The 18,637-nt window shown below is 42.5% G+C and overlaps 1 protein-coding gene across 1 annotated transcript in view; it reads left to right on the top strand.

Annotated features, from left to right (window-relative positions):
• Window positions 1-18,637, top strand: part of FBXL13 (F-box and leucine rich repeat protein 13) — a 1,209,524-nt gene that overhangs the window by 999,533 nt on the left and 191,354 nt on the right. Inside the window, exon 18 of the mRNA XM_085654020.1 lies at window positions 2,731-2,814. Within this exon, the coding sequence (XP_085510146.1) occupies window positions 2,731-2,814 (84 nt within the window). The remainder of the gene's footprint in view (window positions 1-2,730; window positions 2,815-18,637) is intronic.

The following is an 18,637-nucleotide window of genomic DNA, read 5'->3' as shown; positions in this document are numbered from 1 at the left end:
TTGAATATTTTATTCCTCAAGATCCACAGTCCTTGAAAACAAATAGTATGAAGTAAAATTGATGCACAGCTTGGGCGCTACAGTTCAATAAAATATATATAAATGTGTGTAAATTGGCTACTTAAATTCATATTTATTTAGTTATTAAGTATTTCTGTTATCACAGAGCACTTTCACAGGGAAGAAAAGAACTACAGTAGGCAAAGGGAAGGGATTTTAGAGTCCAGTCATTAGGTGAGTACCGTGCCTAAAGTTCAACAGTCATATCTCCTGTCCCGAATTAAGTTCAGTTAAATACAAGTTTGAATAGTTTTCTTCTGAAACATTTGGTGTACTTCATACATTTGGTTTAAATCCAAGGTTTGGCCTGAGGGTGATCCCGAGTCTAGATCTTTGTATGCCCAGTGATCTGCATCTGGGTTTCATCCTTCTTGAATGCTCATTGTTTGATCCAATTGGCTCATGTTGGGTGGAGAACTCTAACTGGGACTCAGCTTAGTCAGGTGCCATTTTCTACAGGAAAATAGAATCTTTGTCACAGTATGCTTTTTGGGTGGTGCATATGACCTTAAATGTATTCTTGGTATTGAATTATTTGAGGTGTGTCCCACTACGAATGTTAAAGCACATTCTGCCTTCCTGGATCTGAAGTCTTTGAAGACGTTTAATGAGTTTTTAGATGATATTGTACTAGTCGAGGAGTGCAAGGATGAGAGGTGTCATCAACCAGTCAAGGGGTAGAGATCTGGGGTCACTGTTTCTGATCACTACTATTCCGTTTTTGTCATAATTTTTGGAGACTTTCCAGGTGAAACTAGATTTTATTTTGGTCGGCATTCATTTGGAAGTTCACCTGGTACCCCTGAAGGACCGGAGTTAAGGGGGTGCCTGAAGATATTACATAGGTGGCTCGAGACGGAGGACTCTTAAGGAACGTAAAGCAACATGGCATGTGTGCTGGTCAAATAATCCAATACTGATGTTATTTTTGCTGAGACTGGTGAGGAATGAGTGATCTCATTGCTTGACAAGCCTAAATATTCACCTCCTCCCTCATTGTTAGATACTTTCTAAAAGGATTCTGTGGTCAACAGTGTGGTAAGCAGAAGTCAATGCATATCAAGGTAGTATTGTCTTACCGCGCCAGGGACAGAAGGAGCTCCATCATATTTGTGATGTCCCTCGAATGCCATGATTCTAACTGGTGGTTGTGGAGAAGGTTGTTAAGTTCAACATACCTCTGATGTCCTGTCTGTGTTTTGCAAAGGAATGGAAGGTTAGAAATAGACTGGTTGATGGCCTGTACTTTTGAGTTCACTGTAAGTTTTTTTCAAAAGGGTGGTGATGGTGGTGTGTTTCAACGGTCCAAGGCATGGACGCATTGATTAAGTTAGCAGTGTCTACTGAAAGAGGTAGAAGGGACATTGTTTTAAGCATTCAGCTGGGCAATGCACCACAGGGGATTTAAGATCTCTGCATTTACCATCCGTGCAAAGGATAAGAAGGCTTTGTGGATAAGAGTCTGTGCATACAGGGTGTTTATGAAGGATTAGTTGGATTTTAGCAATTTTGGACTTGAACTTGAGAAACTGTGAGCATTTTCAGGGGGAACTTTTTTGAGCACTCGTGTTGGGCAGATCTGACAGATTCTTTGTTTGAACAGGAGCATGGTGTATGCCTGTGTATGCTTTTCGTAAAGTAAACCTTTTTGGCTGACTTTATCACTTTGTGATAGTCTCAGTTGTATCTCTGATAGCACATTTTGGACTGTGGTTTGCCCCATAGCCAATCCAGGTTTCATTCAGCATGTCTTAGTTCAGCAATGCCCAACCTGAGTTTTCTGTGCTTTTTAAGTGATTTTATGTCCATGGCAAAAGTTATGATTAGTTTTTTTTATAAACCCAATTTTATTGATTATAGGTAAAGGCAAGGTAAAACAGCTGCTTTGGTTACTAAGGGGAAGTGGAGCACCATGTATTAACCCAAGGATGTTTTATGCTCCCATGAGGGAAATCTCACAGTATTCTATTAAGAAATAGGAAACAATGTCCAAAGCCTAATTTTGTCAGACTAATCCAATGCGTCAAAAGCTTTTTCCAAAGTCTATGAGCATTAGAGCATTATTGTCCAGTAACGTTGAGGCCTGCACTAGCACAAGGTGCAGTCTGCACATGTAGTGGCAAGGGCTGAGATGTGGAATGAAATCACATTGCTCCTGATGAACCAGAGAAGTGATCACCCGATGCTGGCATGTAGCTAAAATGTTTGCGTAAATCCTAATCTCCACATTAATGAGGGATATGAGAAGAGAGCTGTCTGGCGAAAGGTTAGGCTTCTGGATAACCACAATATTTGCTAGGCCTAGACCAGGTGGAAAGTGACCGGTGGTCACAGCCTCTTAATATAATCTTAGGAGATGAGGGCAGAGGAATAATTTGAACTTTTTCAAATATGAGAAGCAGTCAACTATTGGATGGTTGAGTCCTACACTTTTGTTATAGCACTTATATATCTGTTAAGATGGAGAGGCCAGTTATGTAACATGAATTCATGTTTCTCTTTTCATACATATGTAAAGTAGATGAACATTTTAAAAATGTCATCATCAGTTTGATTTAAGTTTCTGCTGTTTAATAGCATCTTCCTCACTTAACATTTTCTCACTGTTTTTGTCTCCATTTTATGTACGCTTGTAGCATAATCCAGTAACCAATGTATTCTTATTTGCAGGGATTGGCAGCACTGGGTGCGAACAGCACCCTTAAAGAACTGATTGTATCCGAATGTCTGGGGATCACAGATATTGGGATTCAGGTAAGCATGTGAACATGAGTCTGATGCAAATACATATGTAAGTGGACAGAGACGTTCTAAAGCATGGGCACAGTGGACAATTGACCAGGCCTCCCTCCTTCCAAGAACCTCCTTAGGGAAATTCACTTTCTTACTCTTTTTCTCTTCTTTCTATTTCTGTATGCCACCTTCACTTTCCTCTGCTACCTCTAGCTCTGTCTCTATGCCCAATGGAAAAAAAAGATGTTGTGACCCCTAGAAAGGCGTAGTTCAACTGTTGTTGTTCTACCTCCATGTCTGAAAGTGCTTTTGGCATCAAGTTGACTTGAATTAGCAGAAAATGGGTAATACAATTCTGAGTTTTTCCCACCAGGGGTCACCAAAATCTGTCTTGCTCAGGGCTCCAATAATACTTAAGACGACACTGTAAGTGGAATCAGAAAAAGATGATTTCTGGGTCTTAGAAAGTGGGTTTTTTCATTGTAACCACAGATCTTGCGTAAATAAATCTTTAAAATCCAAGTTACAAAGTTTAAGCAGTTTTATCACAACACTTTTAATCTTCCTGTTCATGTTATATAGTCCATACTACAAACAAAATTAGGTAATTTAGTAAGATTTCTTTGCATTGCATTATGCTTGCTGGGATTTCAGTGTACTTTAAAAATGTGGAACAAGGACGACTTGATTATTTCTGGTATTTCAGATGTATTAACAGATTTTCAACATTGTGCAAAGGGTTACTTATTTTACATAAAGGAGACTGGCTGTTTATTTGTTAATAGTGCAAACAGATCACTCAGGAAATTTCCCTCTGACAAGGGAATTTCGCTCTTGCAAATGTAATATCTGTGTGTTAATTTGCTTGAGAAATTGAGTGGATGATTCTCCTAGTGCACTTGTAACATATCTCAGGGATGTCATTGGACCCTTAGGATGTACAAACTGTGTTCGAAATTAATCGCTGATCAACACCATCTATCGCATATTTATTTACCCAAGTGACATCAGTCGAAAAGAATGTTTATTTGGACCACTGGTCTTTAAGCATATAAAAACATATCAATCTTCCATAAAAACCAGCGCAAGGTATAAACTAAAATAGGCATAAAATTCCGTACAATACCAGCTTCCTTAAGAATTAGGTTTTTCTGAACTCAATACATTTCATCATAAAATATAATGATTAAAATGCTCCAACTGTATATGCCCTTAAAAACTTTTTTAGCTTCGAGCATAAACCTCCCAAATGCACATGCTATGTCCAAATAGGGAATTTCGGGTAACAGGTCTACTGCCTGTGCACGTTTTTGATACCATAGTTTAAAAGGATTGGATGTAAAAACGATTTTTGTGCAACGAGGACTTTTAAACAGTCTAATAATCAGTGGTGGTGCGTCCATTGGGGGCGTTGGGGCGTTGCCCCACTAGCCACATGGACGACCGTCACGCTAACATTAAATTTAGGATTCAAAATAAATAATCTGAGCGCACTCGCAGTCTGCGGCAACGCTCTAGCTCAGAAAGCTCTACCGGGAAAAGCCTGACTGAATCGGACATCGCGGAAGGGTGTGGGGGCGGGGCTGCGGCAGTGAGTGACAGCGCAGCAGAAATAGCGCAGCAGCAGTGTGTGCATGTCAATTTTTGGGCTAGTCATTGTTATGACTGGCCCGCGCATGCGCACACGCAGTAGTACCTTCCCTCCTCCTCCCGTATAGCGACTCAGACTGGTGAGTAACCCTGCTCTTAGCCAATCCTGGCGCAGTGGCGCTGATTGGCTAAGACACCGCGCAGCCTGCAGGATGGTGCCGCGCGTGGGTGGTGGGCGCCACTGCCCAGTGCCGCACTTGTATGGCCAATCACACTGTGGCTTATGTGAAGCCATGCAGTGGTGATTGGCCGTTACCTCTACGCTGTCGGCACGTCACCGCGCCTGGCACGCCAGTGCCACGCGACGAGTTAGAGTCACGAGAGTCGTCGTTGTACCTCACACTCACAGACTGTAGACCTCGTGCCACCCACCGGTGTGTCTTGTCTACACAGTCAGTCGAGTGAGTCAGTCTACACACTTCCTCATTAGATAACGTAAGTTTTTAACACAAACAGTCAGTGACTGTGTACAGTGGCATGAATGATGTGAGTGTGTCAGGGGCCCAATTGTCCACGTATAAGCCTGCCTCAGTTAGGCCTCGGGATATGGGAAGCTGATTGATGCAGAATCCCTACAGTTACTTGACTCGCTGAATTGAACCTGGTAATATTTTAAAAGCACGCACGCTCCTAATGCCTTCCCACCCATCTATTTTATGTGACCCGGGCCGGCGCTGCGGCGCAGCCTCTGGCCGGCCAGTGCTTAACTTGTAAAATATTAAGTCCAGGTGCTCAAATTTTTGTAGGAGGCCACACCCACTTTCCCCGGCTCCGCCCACTTCCTCTGTTGGCTCCACCCACATCCTCAAGCCAGATGTAATACCCAATCTGAATTTCAGCAAGGAAGCCTTCCTCAAATAAGGTTTTGATAGGAGGTTCCCCTACTCCATGACCATTTTGAAAAAGATTAAAACAAACGTGCAGTTAAAGCACAATTTTGGAACAAATTGGCTAAAGTGAAAATGGCATCACTGAAGTGTTAGGATTGTGAAAAATCCAAGCTTCACACAAAGGACAAGCATAGCAAATTAGCCTTGCTCATTCCGGCGGAGGTGGCGAAGGTGTGGTAATGTAAGCAGTGGAGCATTTTGGAAACCACTGTTGCAAACATATTACTAAAGCATTCTGTAGCAGTGCTCTGTCAATTACAGACAGCACATTTCCCTTGAAATTGTCAAAAAATGCCACTGACTTTCAGTTTTACTGATAAAACCATGTGCCAGTCAAACGATTATGAGTGGAAATTGGGCTTCAGAAAATATCTACAATTTGCACATCACCAAGTAAGGTGTCTTTTTTAATTTTGCTCCAAATAAAATCATTGTTTTCATCACACTTCAGAATTACAAAATAATGTGCTTCACTTCTTTAAATGCCGATATACCCTTGAAATATGTATGCAGTTTCTTTACAGATAGTTTGTTTTACAAAAGCCACTAGCCTACCATTTGACCTATCTTTGAATGCACAGAAAATGTGACAAGATGAAAAGAAAAAATGTTAAAGCATTAGTTTGGCCACTCCCCATTTGAACTCTACCCTTATTAATTTGGGGCTGCTGCAGCAGCATCCACACGCCTATTTCCAGCACCTATGACCCAGGCCATAACGCATGTAAATGGCACATACTAAGTTTGGACAATTCAAACTTAGCAGGTTATAACCACTACCACCAGTCCACTCTGCCTGTGCTGCCCTCTACCCTGATGGCTCGACAACACAGGAGAAAGCCCCACACAGTCTTGGTCTAAAACTCGAGGTCACTCTGCCTTGGAACAGAAGCACCCAGGGAGCCTTTTGCACGTGTGCAAGGCAAGGGGTAGCCAGCGAGGGATTACATATCAGAAGGGAGTGGCTCCTGCATATTGCAGAGAGGAACTACTGGGGAGTCCAGGTACGCATTTGCATATTATTTAATGCTTATGCTCTGTGCCGCACGCAGCATAAGCATCAAATAATATGCAAATGCGTACCATGGTGGCGATGAGGGCAAAGGCCACGGGCACAAGGCAGACTAACCACACTGGGGCAGTCAAATTTGTAGCGTTTTCGGCTACCAGATTGAATGACAGTCCTGGGGATGGGGTGATGTCTATTTTAAAAAGGAAAAAAAAGCAGTGCAGGGTCAGCATGTGTTAAGCTGTGTGCACGCTGAGCATGCGCCCTACATTGTGCTTGCTGCTGGCACCAGCTCTGAGGGAGAGCTGGAGGCTGGCAGCATCATGGGCTTGGAGCAGACTGCAGACTGTCACAGTAGCCTTCTTATTTTGTTACTGTGGGCCGATTTTGCTAAAAAATTGGCCTCCAGTAACAAAGCCAACCTTCTGTTTCAGAAACATCCCCATCCCTTCCATCCTCCCAGGGGTCTGCCCAGTATGCAAGTGTGATTGCTTGTCAGTCACAAGTTACAATATCGGCTGCCTCACTAGACGTGCTCACTGGTGCAAGGCCTCCCAGGCGCCTTCCCTCTGCTCTACTGGTTCCTTCCATCTGAACTCTGCATCCAGACGTGGCGCACTCCAAATAAATCAACTTCTTTATCAACAGTTGAAACCAGCCCCTGCAATCAGGGGCCAGCTGCTGGCTGAATATTTACAAGGGCTGCACCACGACCACTCACTTCTGCACTCAAAACTATTTTTAAGACAGAAAACAACTGTCCAGACAATTTGCAAAATGTGCAAACTGACGATCTTAAAGCTTGGGACACAATATCATAAAATGAGAATCTCTAGAGTCTGCTGGTTAGGTGTCATATAAATGTATAGATTGGTAGTGATACTAACAAATTAATTCCTACAGACTTAACTCTCAGTAGCAATTTACATGCCTCCCACCCGATCACAAATTGGTCTCTGATTCAATTTATAGAGACGCACATACAAAAGTAAACAAACTGTTTTGCAGGGTCACACAGTAGGAAAGAGTTAAGTCACTATCGTAAGATGAAAACCTCATACAAATGTGTTGTGATAAAAAGCATGCACATTAATCCCCTGAGCTATCCACTCTATATTAACGTAATGTAATGTTTCTCTGCAATACTTGGTTTAAAACATCAGAAGCCAAAACAAGCATGCAGAAAAAACATATTCCTAAGTAGAGCCCAGAAGTGAGTATCAGTTTGAGGGCCGTCTCTAGAGCAGGATAAAACTAGTTATCTCCGAGGAAATCAACCATATTTCAGCTTAGCAGCTATGAATGGCGGGGCATCATTCCCAGTAGGAGTGAGTTGGGTACAAATAAAATTACACTTCTCACACCTCGTTCCTCTCCCATCCCCTGCTTATGGCGAACCCAGCACCTATGACATGCTCCTAACATTTCGTGTGAGAGGCTCTGTTATAGCAAGTAGCCCTGACCAGAGTGCATTTTAATAGCTATACATATTAAACACAGGACTGTTCGGAATTTAACCTTTGGCAAATAAATGTGCATCTCTGTCTCTTTCAACAAGTTTACTGGACTGTGTGGTCTGCAGAGGGAATCTCCAATGTGAGGCAAACGTTCTGTGGAAAGGGCGACTGTGATTTCTGTGGCCTTATCTCACATCATCAATTTTCACTTCATCTAATAATCGCCAATGCGTGTTTTTTTACAATAGACTGATGCCTACTTCGAGGGCCAGAAAAGGCACCTGCCGTCAATTCGGTATCAGAATACAAAAGCTTTTCTCTCCTGCTCGCGTTTGGGTACAATTGAAATGAAAACTTTAAACTGTAAGGCTGTATTACTGGAGTAATCTCATTCCACAACATGAGGTGCTATGTGAAAGAACAATGGCCAGCGATTTTTCGAGTGTTTTGTTTCTCTCGGAATAGGCCTAGGACCGCACGCCAGTCAAACTACAGTGGTGGACTTCATATGACTGGCATAAAACTGTGCTGGCCGGCAAGCTCAAGAAAAAGCAGCATTAGTTACAGTGGTTGAAATGGGGGAAAAAAAGTAGGGGAACTGTGGGCAGAGAATCAGAGGGCGGGAATAACCTGAGGATTGGATCAGTTAGAGGTGTGGCCAGGATGCGCAAAACATCCCAATCTTTAGTATTTGTTTTGCATTTTGCTGACCAGTTACAGCTTATTATGTTATGTAATTCAACCAATGGATACACATGATTATTTAACGATTAAAATGAGTTATTGACATTAAAATAAATTCACAAAGTGGGATATGTTTCTAATCACAGAATGTCCCAAATATGCTTAAAAGTGGAAGCACAAGCCATTTGTGTCCGAGCCATGGAGTTTCCGTCGTCAGCAATATACACAGAGACAATCAATTTTATGTGTGTAAATCACTGTATAGGAAATGTTACATAAGACAAAGGACTACAAGGGGTAGGAGTCACATGATAACCATACTAGTAGGCAGTATAGTTTAATAGTGATTGATCTGGAGAAACACAAACCCAGATTTTAAAACTTAATACCATGATTGGGGGTTCTCTTTAATAATTATTATTGATTTCTATCCAAATGAACACTTTTTGTAACATTAGGATAATCAAAGGCCTAGGGAAAAAAACATAACATGCTAGTTTATGCCTTGTAGTTTGTATGTGGCTCTTAGATGAAATTTAATAGCTCCCTGTTCTTTGTTAGGATTTTAACTTATAAACTGCAAGTAGCAAAAGGATCTCACTGACAAATGCAGTAACCCACTGACCTATTTACAATATGTGCACTTTGTTATGGGCATGGTACATTTTCTTTGCAGCAGGCACATTAACCCTCTGCGCTATCTTTCCATGAGTCAAAACTTCCACTAGACAAAACTCCGATCTCGCTCTAGGAAGAAGTTTATTCACCGGAGTTATGACATTTTTATTCTTGCCGAAAATTGCTGGAGGCCAAGAAGTAGGCATCAAGTGCTTCTGAAAACATAATATACGACGCCCCCACTCAAAGTCAGCGCCTGTTGTGGTCACACCGGTCACACAGCCCTAGAGCCAGCTCTTCTCAGAGGTTCTGTGACCTCAGTGACACAGTCACTGTTGCTCTAGGGTCTGCTACTTCGTAGACTGGAGGTGAACTTCAGTATGGATTGTGGTGGACAAGCCTTCAAGGAGAACCCACACTGCTAGGGTCCATCTGCTGGTGCTAAAACACCAGGGGGCATATTATCAAGCCCCAGCAATAATTATCGCTGAGCGCGCTCAGCGCGCTTTTAATTATCACCGGCTATCGCTGGAATATATCGCCAATCTAGCGCTGCATTATCAACGCTTAGCGCTATGGTGATAAATATTCCAGCGATAGCGGGCTTTTCCATGGAACATCGCTGGTTTTCTAGCGTTGTTCCATGGAAAACGGCGATATCCTTGATGATAGACCCTGTGGCCTTAGCCCCACAATCCACCTCCCATGTTAGGTATCCCTTAGTCAGGAATTTAACAGACTTTAAATTCCTGACTTAAGGCAGTGTTAGCGCGATTTAAGTTATCACTACGCCTCGTTCTTAATAAAGCTGCCTTCGCGATATTTTCCCATGTTGTTTTCACAGCCACGCCTACTTTGCATCTCATTATCGATGCGAGGTGAGGAATGTGAAAAACGGGACCTACGTCAAGAAAACACGTGCTAGCGTGTCCTTGTAAATAATGCAATATAATTATCGCCGCCTTGCGCCCAAAGAACTGGCGCTAAAGCGGTGCTAATTGTATCGCCGGCCCTTGGTAATGTGCCCCTAGGGCTTTTCCAGTTTTGTGGGGCCTTCTAAGTTCTAGCATGGAAATGTGCTCCCTCAGCAGAGTGGTCTGGGGGACTGTTCATGAAGGCTGAACCTGGTTCTCCAGGTCTAAATTCAGCAGCTCTGCCCACAGCTCCGCTCCCTCACTGAACACCATACTGCCCCACTGAGAGAAATTCACACTGCCTTCAACCACAATCCAATTTGACCTGCTATAAACAACTGGATGCGACTCAATTCAAATGACACACTAGGCAAGAGCAATATGCTGCCTAGAGGAAAAAGTAACAACATTCTGGAAAAAGCAAACACTCATAGGAAATTAAAGGTTAAATAAAGCATGTGAAATGTAAGCAGGAACAACATGGTGAACTTAACGCTTTTACAGTAATTATTCAGAAATCAACGAGTATTTTTGCTTGAAAAGCTATGGACATAACTACAGGGCCCAGAAAGGACCCATTTCAATGTCCACTGCTTATATGCTTACAAAACGTAAGCAGTATGGTTTAAAAAGACCACATTCGTAAACACAAAGCCACCATGCACGTTTTGTTTTCCAATCCACCCATCAACCAGGTATTGCAGTACCTCCAGGTCTGGAGCAGTTCCCCACAACAATGCTGTTCAAAGAAAGACAAGAAACCAAAAGTAGCGTTTCACTGGCTAACTCTGTAAAGTGACGCTGTGTTTGGGTTTGAATAAAACCAATCTGGCCACTTTAAGAACACTCCGTCTTGCTTTATTTAGTTATTTATTTTTCTTATTTTTAACTTTTTATTTCCGAGGCTGCACTTTGGAATAGAGAAATGTCAAAACGGCAATTCCAGCAAAAGTGTTTTTCTTTTTTGCATCCATTTCACAGGGGAACAAATAAACGACTGAGGAGCTAGACAGAAAGAGGGGGAATAAGAGTAAGAAAGAGATGTGGGGGGGGGGGGGGGGGGGGGGGGCAGCTGCCAGCGGCTGAGCAGAAGTGGACACCTTCCTTGTCTTGTCTGGGCAGGAAGCAACAGACGGAGACATTTTCCTTCCCTGCTCCCTGCCCGTCCCCGAACTGCCACTAATGCCGAGCCTTCTTTGCAGGCCTTGGATGTTTCTTACGCCCAGGGTCGCAGGTTAAAAATAAAAAAGTAGGGGAACGGAAGCTATAGAATTAAAGCAGTAGGGGCACACCGTGCCCTGCCAATCCCGCCCACTTCGACCACTGATTACTTACCGCTTTTATTAATCTGATTCCGAGGCCTGCACTGCACGGCACGCTGCTGCTTGCTTCAAATTGTCTGACTGAATGGTGCCAGTGCGTCGTACGTGTGTGCGTCATGACAAGGCGGGCAAAGTTGATTTTTTTTAAAGTGGATACACAAATACATTCCACTCAGTGGCCCACCCACCGCAACACTGACTGAAGTAATGGATTTATTGAACTGTGGGAAATATCGATTGGCTCTTCACCGGAGACTGCATGAAGTGCCCATAATGTGTGACAGATGTTGAGAAAGCTGAGTTAGCGGACTTGGCGCTCACGCTCAGGTATGTCTAGACCCGGCCCTGATGCATAAGTGCCGGTGCTAAGCACCGGAAAGCACCGGCACAAATTAAGCACTGTGGCCGGCCCTCGTAATTTGCAGCTTGTTGTGTTTTAGATTCAAATGTAAGGTTTGGAATATTACAGCTTGTTTTCCTTTACAAAGCCTTTTGCTCTCCGTTTCAGGCGTGCATTGAATGACTTGTGATTCTCGAACCCACACGCTGTACCGCGGTTCCGGAACACACAGTCCTCTGAAACAAGTGACCACGATTTGCGAGTCTTAGTTGCATTTCTGTGAGGCGGGCAAGTTTTGATTCTGATCTGCTCTTAATGCTTCTCACGCTTCTCAAGCAACTTGGTTTAGCGTGTTCGGGAGTGCCAGTCCAAACAGCTGACTCAGAAGTCTCAGTGGAAGGCATACTCTTACCCCTCATATAACATTTTAGGAAAAAAACACGTTTTTAGCGTCTACTGGAGTACAGTAAAGGGAGAGGGCAAAGGGTGGGCAGGGTGAATGCCTTTATATACCAAATATTAAATATGTAATTCAAGGACCATTGAGCTATATAGCCCGAATTAGATTTATCTGAGGTTTGACTCTGTAGTATGTGTGCCTCCTATGAGATGTCTCTTTCTGTTCTAAGTCAATTGTATCTGTTTAGCCTGTGTTCTATTTATTGTCCAAACGAAAACGAAATGGTAATGGGCAGAATGCTTGCAAATGTGTCAGTGTTTGCAAATTGCTCAGGTCGTCTTCCAGTTCCTTGGTTTTTTTTCTACGTTTCTATTGCTTATGAGCAGCAGCTCTATACAGAGCATACTTGTTTGTGCCCCTGTAGGAACATTTCAGTTCAAACTACCAAAGAGGCGATGATTTAATGCTTGCCACTTCTAATCGCTCAGGGCCTCCTACCAGTCCATTATTTTTCCACTCACAGACAGTGCCTCGCCAGAGTGGGATCAGTCAGATGCAAATGAGACTTGTTTCTTCTGCCCAAAGCCATAGTTCTTAATATAGTAGAGTTGTTGTACAGTCTTAGGCCTGAGCATGGAAGATAGCTTTGCTGTTTCTAGTAGAGTTGTTGGAGAGCCTTAGGCCTGACTGAGCATGGAAGATAGCTTTGCTGTTTCACGATACGTGATAAGGCAGTGCATAATGTTTCAAGAAGAGATCTTACGATAAACTGCAGATTAATGACTCGACTTGTAGAAAGGAGTACACTGGGATCCATACTTTTTGTCATTGTCCCCTTGCTTGCTCTAAATGTACTAATTTGAAATGCTATCTGGTTGACTTGTTGAATATGCAGAATATAACCCTGCCTGCCCCCTCAGTGCATTGTTGCGGTATTAGGATGATACACTCCGACGTTCGAAAAAGGTGCATATGTTGAATGGTGATAGTTTGCGACCTGTTTAGGTGTGTGTTAAATAAAAAACATCTGTGAGGTACTCAGAAATGCATTATATCTCAAAGTCTGTTATGAAGCTCTGTGGTTATACTGAATAAGCGGCTACCTATGTTATATGACATCTCTTTAATAATGTAATAACTGCCCTTTCAGAATTTCTTTATTAACCTTCCTGCTTTCTCAAATTTGCTTGAAAATGCACAATTTTTCCACTCTTTTTTCAAACTTTTCACGGGGGGACAACCCCCTTGAACCCCTCTTAGGTTGTTCGGGCTCGCTCGCTCGCTTGCTACGGTGAAGTATGACAATCATTTTATTCTCACCACTTTCAAATGTCACCGTCCGCCACTGCTAATAATATGTGCAAAATATCGCTCACCACTTTCAAATGTCACCATCCGCCACTGCTAATATGTGCAAAACATCGCATTTGGTGCCCAGGTTGCAGGTATACTTCCCTTCGGAGTCCTTCATAGCCCCTTTAATCCATCATTGGCATAGCATGGGTTAATACAGATTCGTACCCTTAATAGTTCATTTCTAAGCCAACAATTAGATAGTATATCTATATACGGGAAATGTTGGGCATTCTACCATGAACTAATCATAAAACACACAGATCTTTTCCCCTCCAAATGCTGTCAATCATGGTCTCATGATATTTCTGTCCCTAATGTCCTAAGTTCCCTTTTACCTATATCCATTTGTAAATTATGTGAGCAAACTTAACTCTCAAATCCCTGCACCCCATAGCTACCGTTTCCCTGACCCCCTTTGCCCACTTCAGTTCACTCAGCAGTATCTCATTTTTGCACCATTGTGATATTTGTTGCTCCTCCTCATGCCACAGGTGTTGCCAGAATCTTATTAATGCCATACGTGCCATTACCCCCCACGATACCATTCCGGTTTCTGTTCTTATCGCCTGGAGCATAGAGGACCTGGGTAGGGACGATACGTTTTTTACACATTTCCCCTCTTCTCCGTTCCCCCCCTTTTACTACTTACATATAGCAGTTCAGCGCCATATTGAAACTGAGGAGGTTTATGGCCGTATAAGCTTTCAAAACAGGTTTATCTGACATCTCTCAATAGTTTTTATTAAATGTTTTCAGGCCACTAACTGAGGTTAGTGATCGAATTCTCAGTGCGTCTAGATGGGTATTCCATTTTAGAGGTTTCTCAAACCACATTCCTAGATATTTATACTCATTTAGTATTTCCAGCTTCGATGGAACCAAGGCACCAACTAAACTTTCTTCTCTTTTTGACAAAGCTCAAGACCATGTTTTTTTCCAGATTTACTATAAATATTTGATGGTTGCAATATTCACTGAACACCTTCAGCTTCCTTTGCAGATATATCTCTGTTTGGTCGAGGATTACCAAGTCATCTGCATAAATTAAGCAGACAATATGTTTCCCATCTATTTTAGGACTGGCACCCCGTGATGTGCTCATAATAGACGGCAGGTCTGCTGTGCACAAGGAGAAAGGCAAAGGGGCCAAAACGTACACCTGCCTTAGCCCTTTTCCGATTGAGATCTTCTGTGACAAGGTCCCCTCTGTATCCAGGATGACCTGAGCCCAATTATGGCTATGCAGCCTTTGTATTATGGCTGGGAGACCCCTAGGGATGTCCAAAGTAATTAAAATCTCCCACAACCGGTCTCGGTCTACTAGGTCGAAGGCTGCCCAGAAGTCAACGAAGCAGCAGAACAATTACCCCCCTGTTCCACTGACTTCCGTGTGAAAGACCAGAGAGAGAAGCAATTGTCGATTGTGGAGTGGCCCTCGCTAAAGCCCCCTGTTCAGGAGGCACGATCTGGTTTACTTTGGGCCATTCCTTAATTTTTTCCAAAATAATCTTCGCAAAGACCTTTTCTCCCAGATCTAATAGGTTAATTAGCCTATAGTTTTTTGGTATCTTTATATCTCCCCGTTTATGGATGGTCTGATTATTACTCCTCTGCAGATTTCAGGAATCTTCCCTGGATTAAGGATGCCATTAAACATTGCATCTGGTTTTATAATCACTGCAGGGAGGTTATCTGGTCTGGATGCTCGAGTTAGTGTTATATTTGCTATAATTCGTCTAACGTAACATACCGTGAGGAGGGGCCTAATATCCTTCTCTACCTCTGTCGATGTATATCTTTCTGACTTACTTGATGTACCCCTTCCCCATATAGTTCTCCCAGATATCTCTCCCAGGCATCTTCAGTCACTACACAATTCAAAGTCCCCTGTATCTTACCAGATCCATCTTGGAATAACTTCCAAAACTTTTTTACATCTTTTGTTTCTATTGCTTCCAATAGACTTCACCAGCACCTCTCTTTGTATATTCTTTTTTGTTTCCGAATAACCATTTTGTATGTTGTCTTTAGTTTCAGTAGGCAGTTAAATGTATCTAGTTCAAACTTTAGTTTCAGACTTCTTTCCCTCTTTCTTATATTCGATTTTAATTACCTATATTCCTCGTTAAACCAGTTCTTATCTTTACTCTGGCTTCTCTTCTTCCTATGTTCTCTCAGACTATTCCCTTTTAAATTAACCCTTAGACATTGGACCACTTGGCTAATTAAATGTTCAAACAATCCTAGGTTATCAGTATTGGGAATGCCATCTAGTGTTTGGCCTTGCTGGAAGGCCACCGGTTTTCCCATACACTCTTCTGTCAAGCAAGTGGTAAACCGCCTGGGATAATACAATTGCACAGGGAGGATTGTATCTCTTGATTTCTTATTACCTCCTAATATCTCAAGCTTTAGGGAGAAGTGGTCACTTCCCTCAGCTCTCATCACCTCAAAGTATCTGACTAATTCGAAATTCCATGCGTGGATAAAGATGTAGTCTATGGGGCATAGTTGATTGCCTATCTTAAAAGTACGCTTTGCTGGCCCATCTTTTTCCATCCTTCTATTTATACAAACTAGGCCCTTTGAGCCCATGAAGTTATCTCACGCTGCGAGTCCACCCCTCTGGAAGCAGGCGGCATTTATCTTATAGGCAGACAATAGTTCTTTACATCATGGGTCAACTCTACGGGGATCTACTTTGTGATTAAAATCTCCCATCAATATAAACAGGTCTCTCTGATGTACATCTGTTATATCCTGTATATCCTCTTTGAACTTTTCCAGTTCTGATTTATACTCCTTGTCTCCGCCCACCTGCACATATACATTTGCTATGACTGCCATCGTACTCAGGGTTAGGGTCCAAAAAGGACACTCCACAGTCCACTAACCATTTGCACTTGACTTTCAGGGGGACCACTTTCTTGGCTATATTAGTGGATATCAGGGTTATTTGTCCACCGATGGGTGTCCAAATTGTCTTCTCCTAGCTGATATATTCAGTTCTACAAACCCTTAGATCAATGGGGTTGCGTCGCACAGCCAAGTTTCCTGCAGGCACACAATCTCATGACTGTTAATTCATTTTTTGAAACTTTCCAGTTTGATATTCTACTAAAGCCATTAATATTCCAGGCAAGTATGCCCGGTCTGTGCGACGACCCTAATCAATCTCATTTAGCTAGCGTTTTCACCCATTACTGGGATGCTAGCACCATATAATTATTTACTGGGATTGTCCCTTCTCTAAGTTCATCTATTTCATAGGGTTTTACAGTAATTTTAAGATCCTCCTTATCTTTGTATCCCTGGTCGATCAGTCTAATCTGTCTTATTCCCAGCCCCGTATGATTTATCAGGGAGGGTTTTCATATTTATCCTTTCCTGACCTTTCCGGACCAGGGGCAAATCTAATTCCTTTTTTAAGTAACTCCTGCTCTGCATTAATTAATGCTGTCTTAACCGCCCGTAAATACAGCAAAACCTCTTTTCTCAGATCTTTAGTCCCTATATCTCTCAGACTAACACATTTGGAGAAGGAGAAGAGCAGTTGTGTCCGGGTTTAATGGGTTTAATTTCCTTACTTTCTTTCCACCTATCTTTTGGTGTGCTGGTTTGAAGTATAACAACAAGTCATTCCCCTTTCCACTTTCTATTTCCAGGGTACCCACCTTGACTACACCCCTCCTTCTCCCATCTATTAAATCCATACCCTTCACATTCACCATGTGGTCCTCAGAAACTCTTTTTATGCTTTGTCTTCCCACCTGATTACGCTTACAATCATCACCCCCATTCTTACTCATAGATTGTATTCTGGGGCTCATTATTCTACTTTGGGATTTTCTTTGCTCTCTTCCCTTCCTCTCCATCCTCTTTATGTTTTTACTATCTGTTCTCAATACTGTGTAACTTGTTTTCTGTTCTTTTTGGGGGGGTTTTACTACACCATTATATCCACCCTTTGTGGGTGCGGTCTCTTTTTTCTTCTGTGTTATATTCAACCCCTTCCTAGCCCTTCTCCCCAATCTCCTCATCCTAGGTGTATATTGCTTATATCTCCTTGCTTCTCCTTGTTTCTTTATAAGCATAGGATAAAGAGGATATAAATACACTCTGTTTTTCATTCTGCGGGGGAGCATCTTTCTCCTGCCCCATATGAAGAGGTAGACCTTCCGCAGGATTTTTCCCTATGATTGGCCTAACTATAGAAGGCATATGACCCTTAATTTGTTTCAGTTCCCCCACAATCATTTGTAGCTGTTCTTTTGGGGTTTTTAGAATATCATTGTTCATCACTGAGACCTCCAGCAGGCCTTGCAGAGTTTTTTGTAAGATCAGCATTGAGGCACTTGATGTTATCTCGAGGTTAAATATTGATCCTTCCACCAAATTGTTAGCTGTAACTAAGGGTAGTTCTCTTCTTTCAGTCGCCTCCTATTGTACCCCAATTAGATTATCAGGCCCCATACTGCCTTAGACGCTGTCTATGCACCTCTCTCTCCCCTTCTTCTGAGTTTTGGATCTCGAAGGCGAAAAAGAGACGGGGTGATGAGGACAGTCTTGGTTCTAAGAGTAAGTCGCTTATGTTTGATATAGCATGATGACGTAGGCACGGTTACTCTGCGAGTCTTGTGATGTCAGACTGTTCGATATCACTTGATTTTCCTCACACAAATGTAAATCGGTTAGTCGCTGGTTCTCTTTGAAATGTTTGCCCACAAAATCTTTGATCGACTTTGTAACTAATGCTCCACCTTTTACTCCCCCTGCTTTGTTTTGCTGGGAGGTTTTAGTCTGGGATAGTTTTGCCTGATGTTTGCATCGTAACCCTAGGGGTACCTCTTCCGTATGACTTTTTTTTCCTTCCTTCTTTTTCTGGGTTTCTTTTATCTCCCCTTCTGTGGTGCTGATCAACTTTATACGATTGGTTTGTCCCTTACGTGCTTTAGTTTCCCTGGTGCCATTTCTTTCTTATGGCTCGTCCGCCCGTTTTAAAGTTATCTACTGATAATATTCTACTTTTTATGTCCTTTGTTTTTACACCAATCTTTATACGGCCACACTACTCAGTCTAAACTGTTTAGTGCTTTCTCCTTTTTTCACATTTATTTCTCTTTCACACACGCTCCTGGTACTTACCTCTGTTCACCGCTGACTGTCAGTGCTATTCAACCAGTTGCTGTTGCCGTCGTGTAATA

The sequence above is a fragment of the Triturus cristatus genome, chromosome 4_1 (genome assembly GCF_964204655.1).
Source record: "Triturus cristatus chromosome 4_1, aTriCri1.1, whole genome shotgun sequence".
Lineage (NCBI taxonomy): Eukaryota > Metazoa > Chordata > Amphibia > Caudata > Salamandridae > Triturus > Triturus cristatus.
Note: the sequence above shows the minus strand (reverse complement) of the source record. Positions and strands in the feature narration are given on the sequence as shown.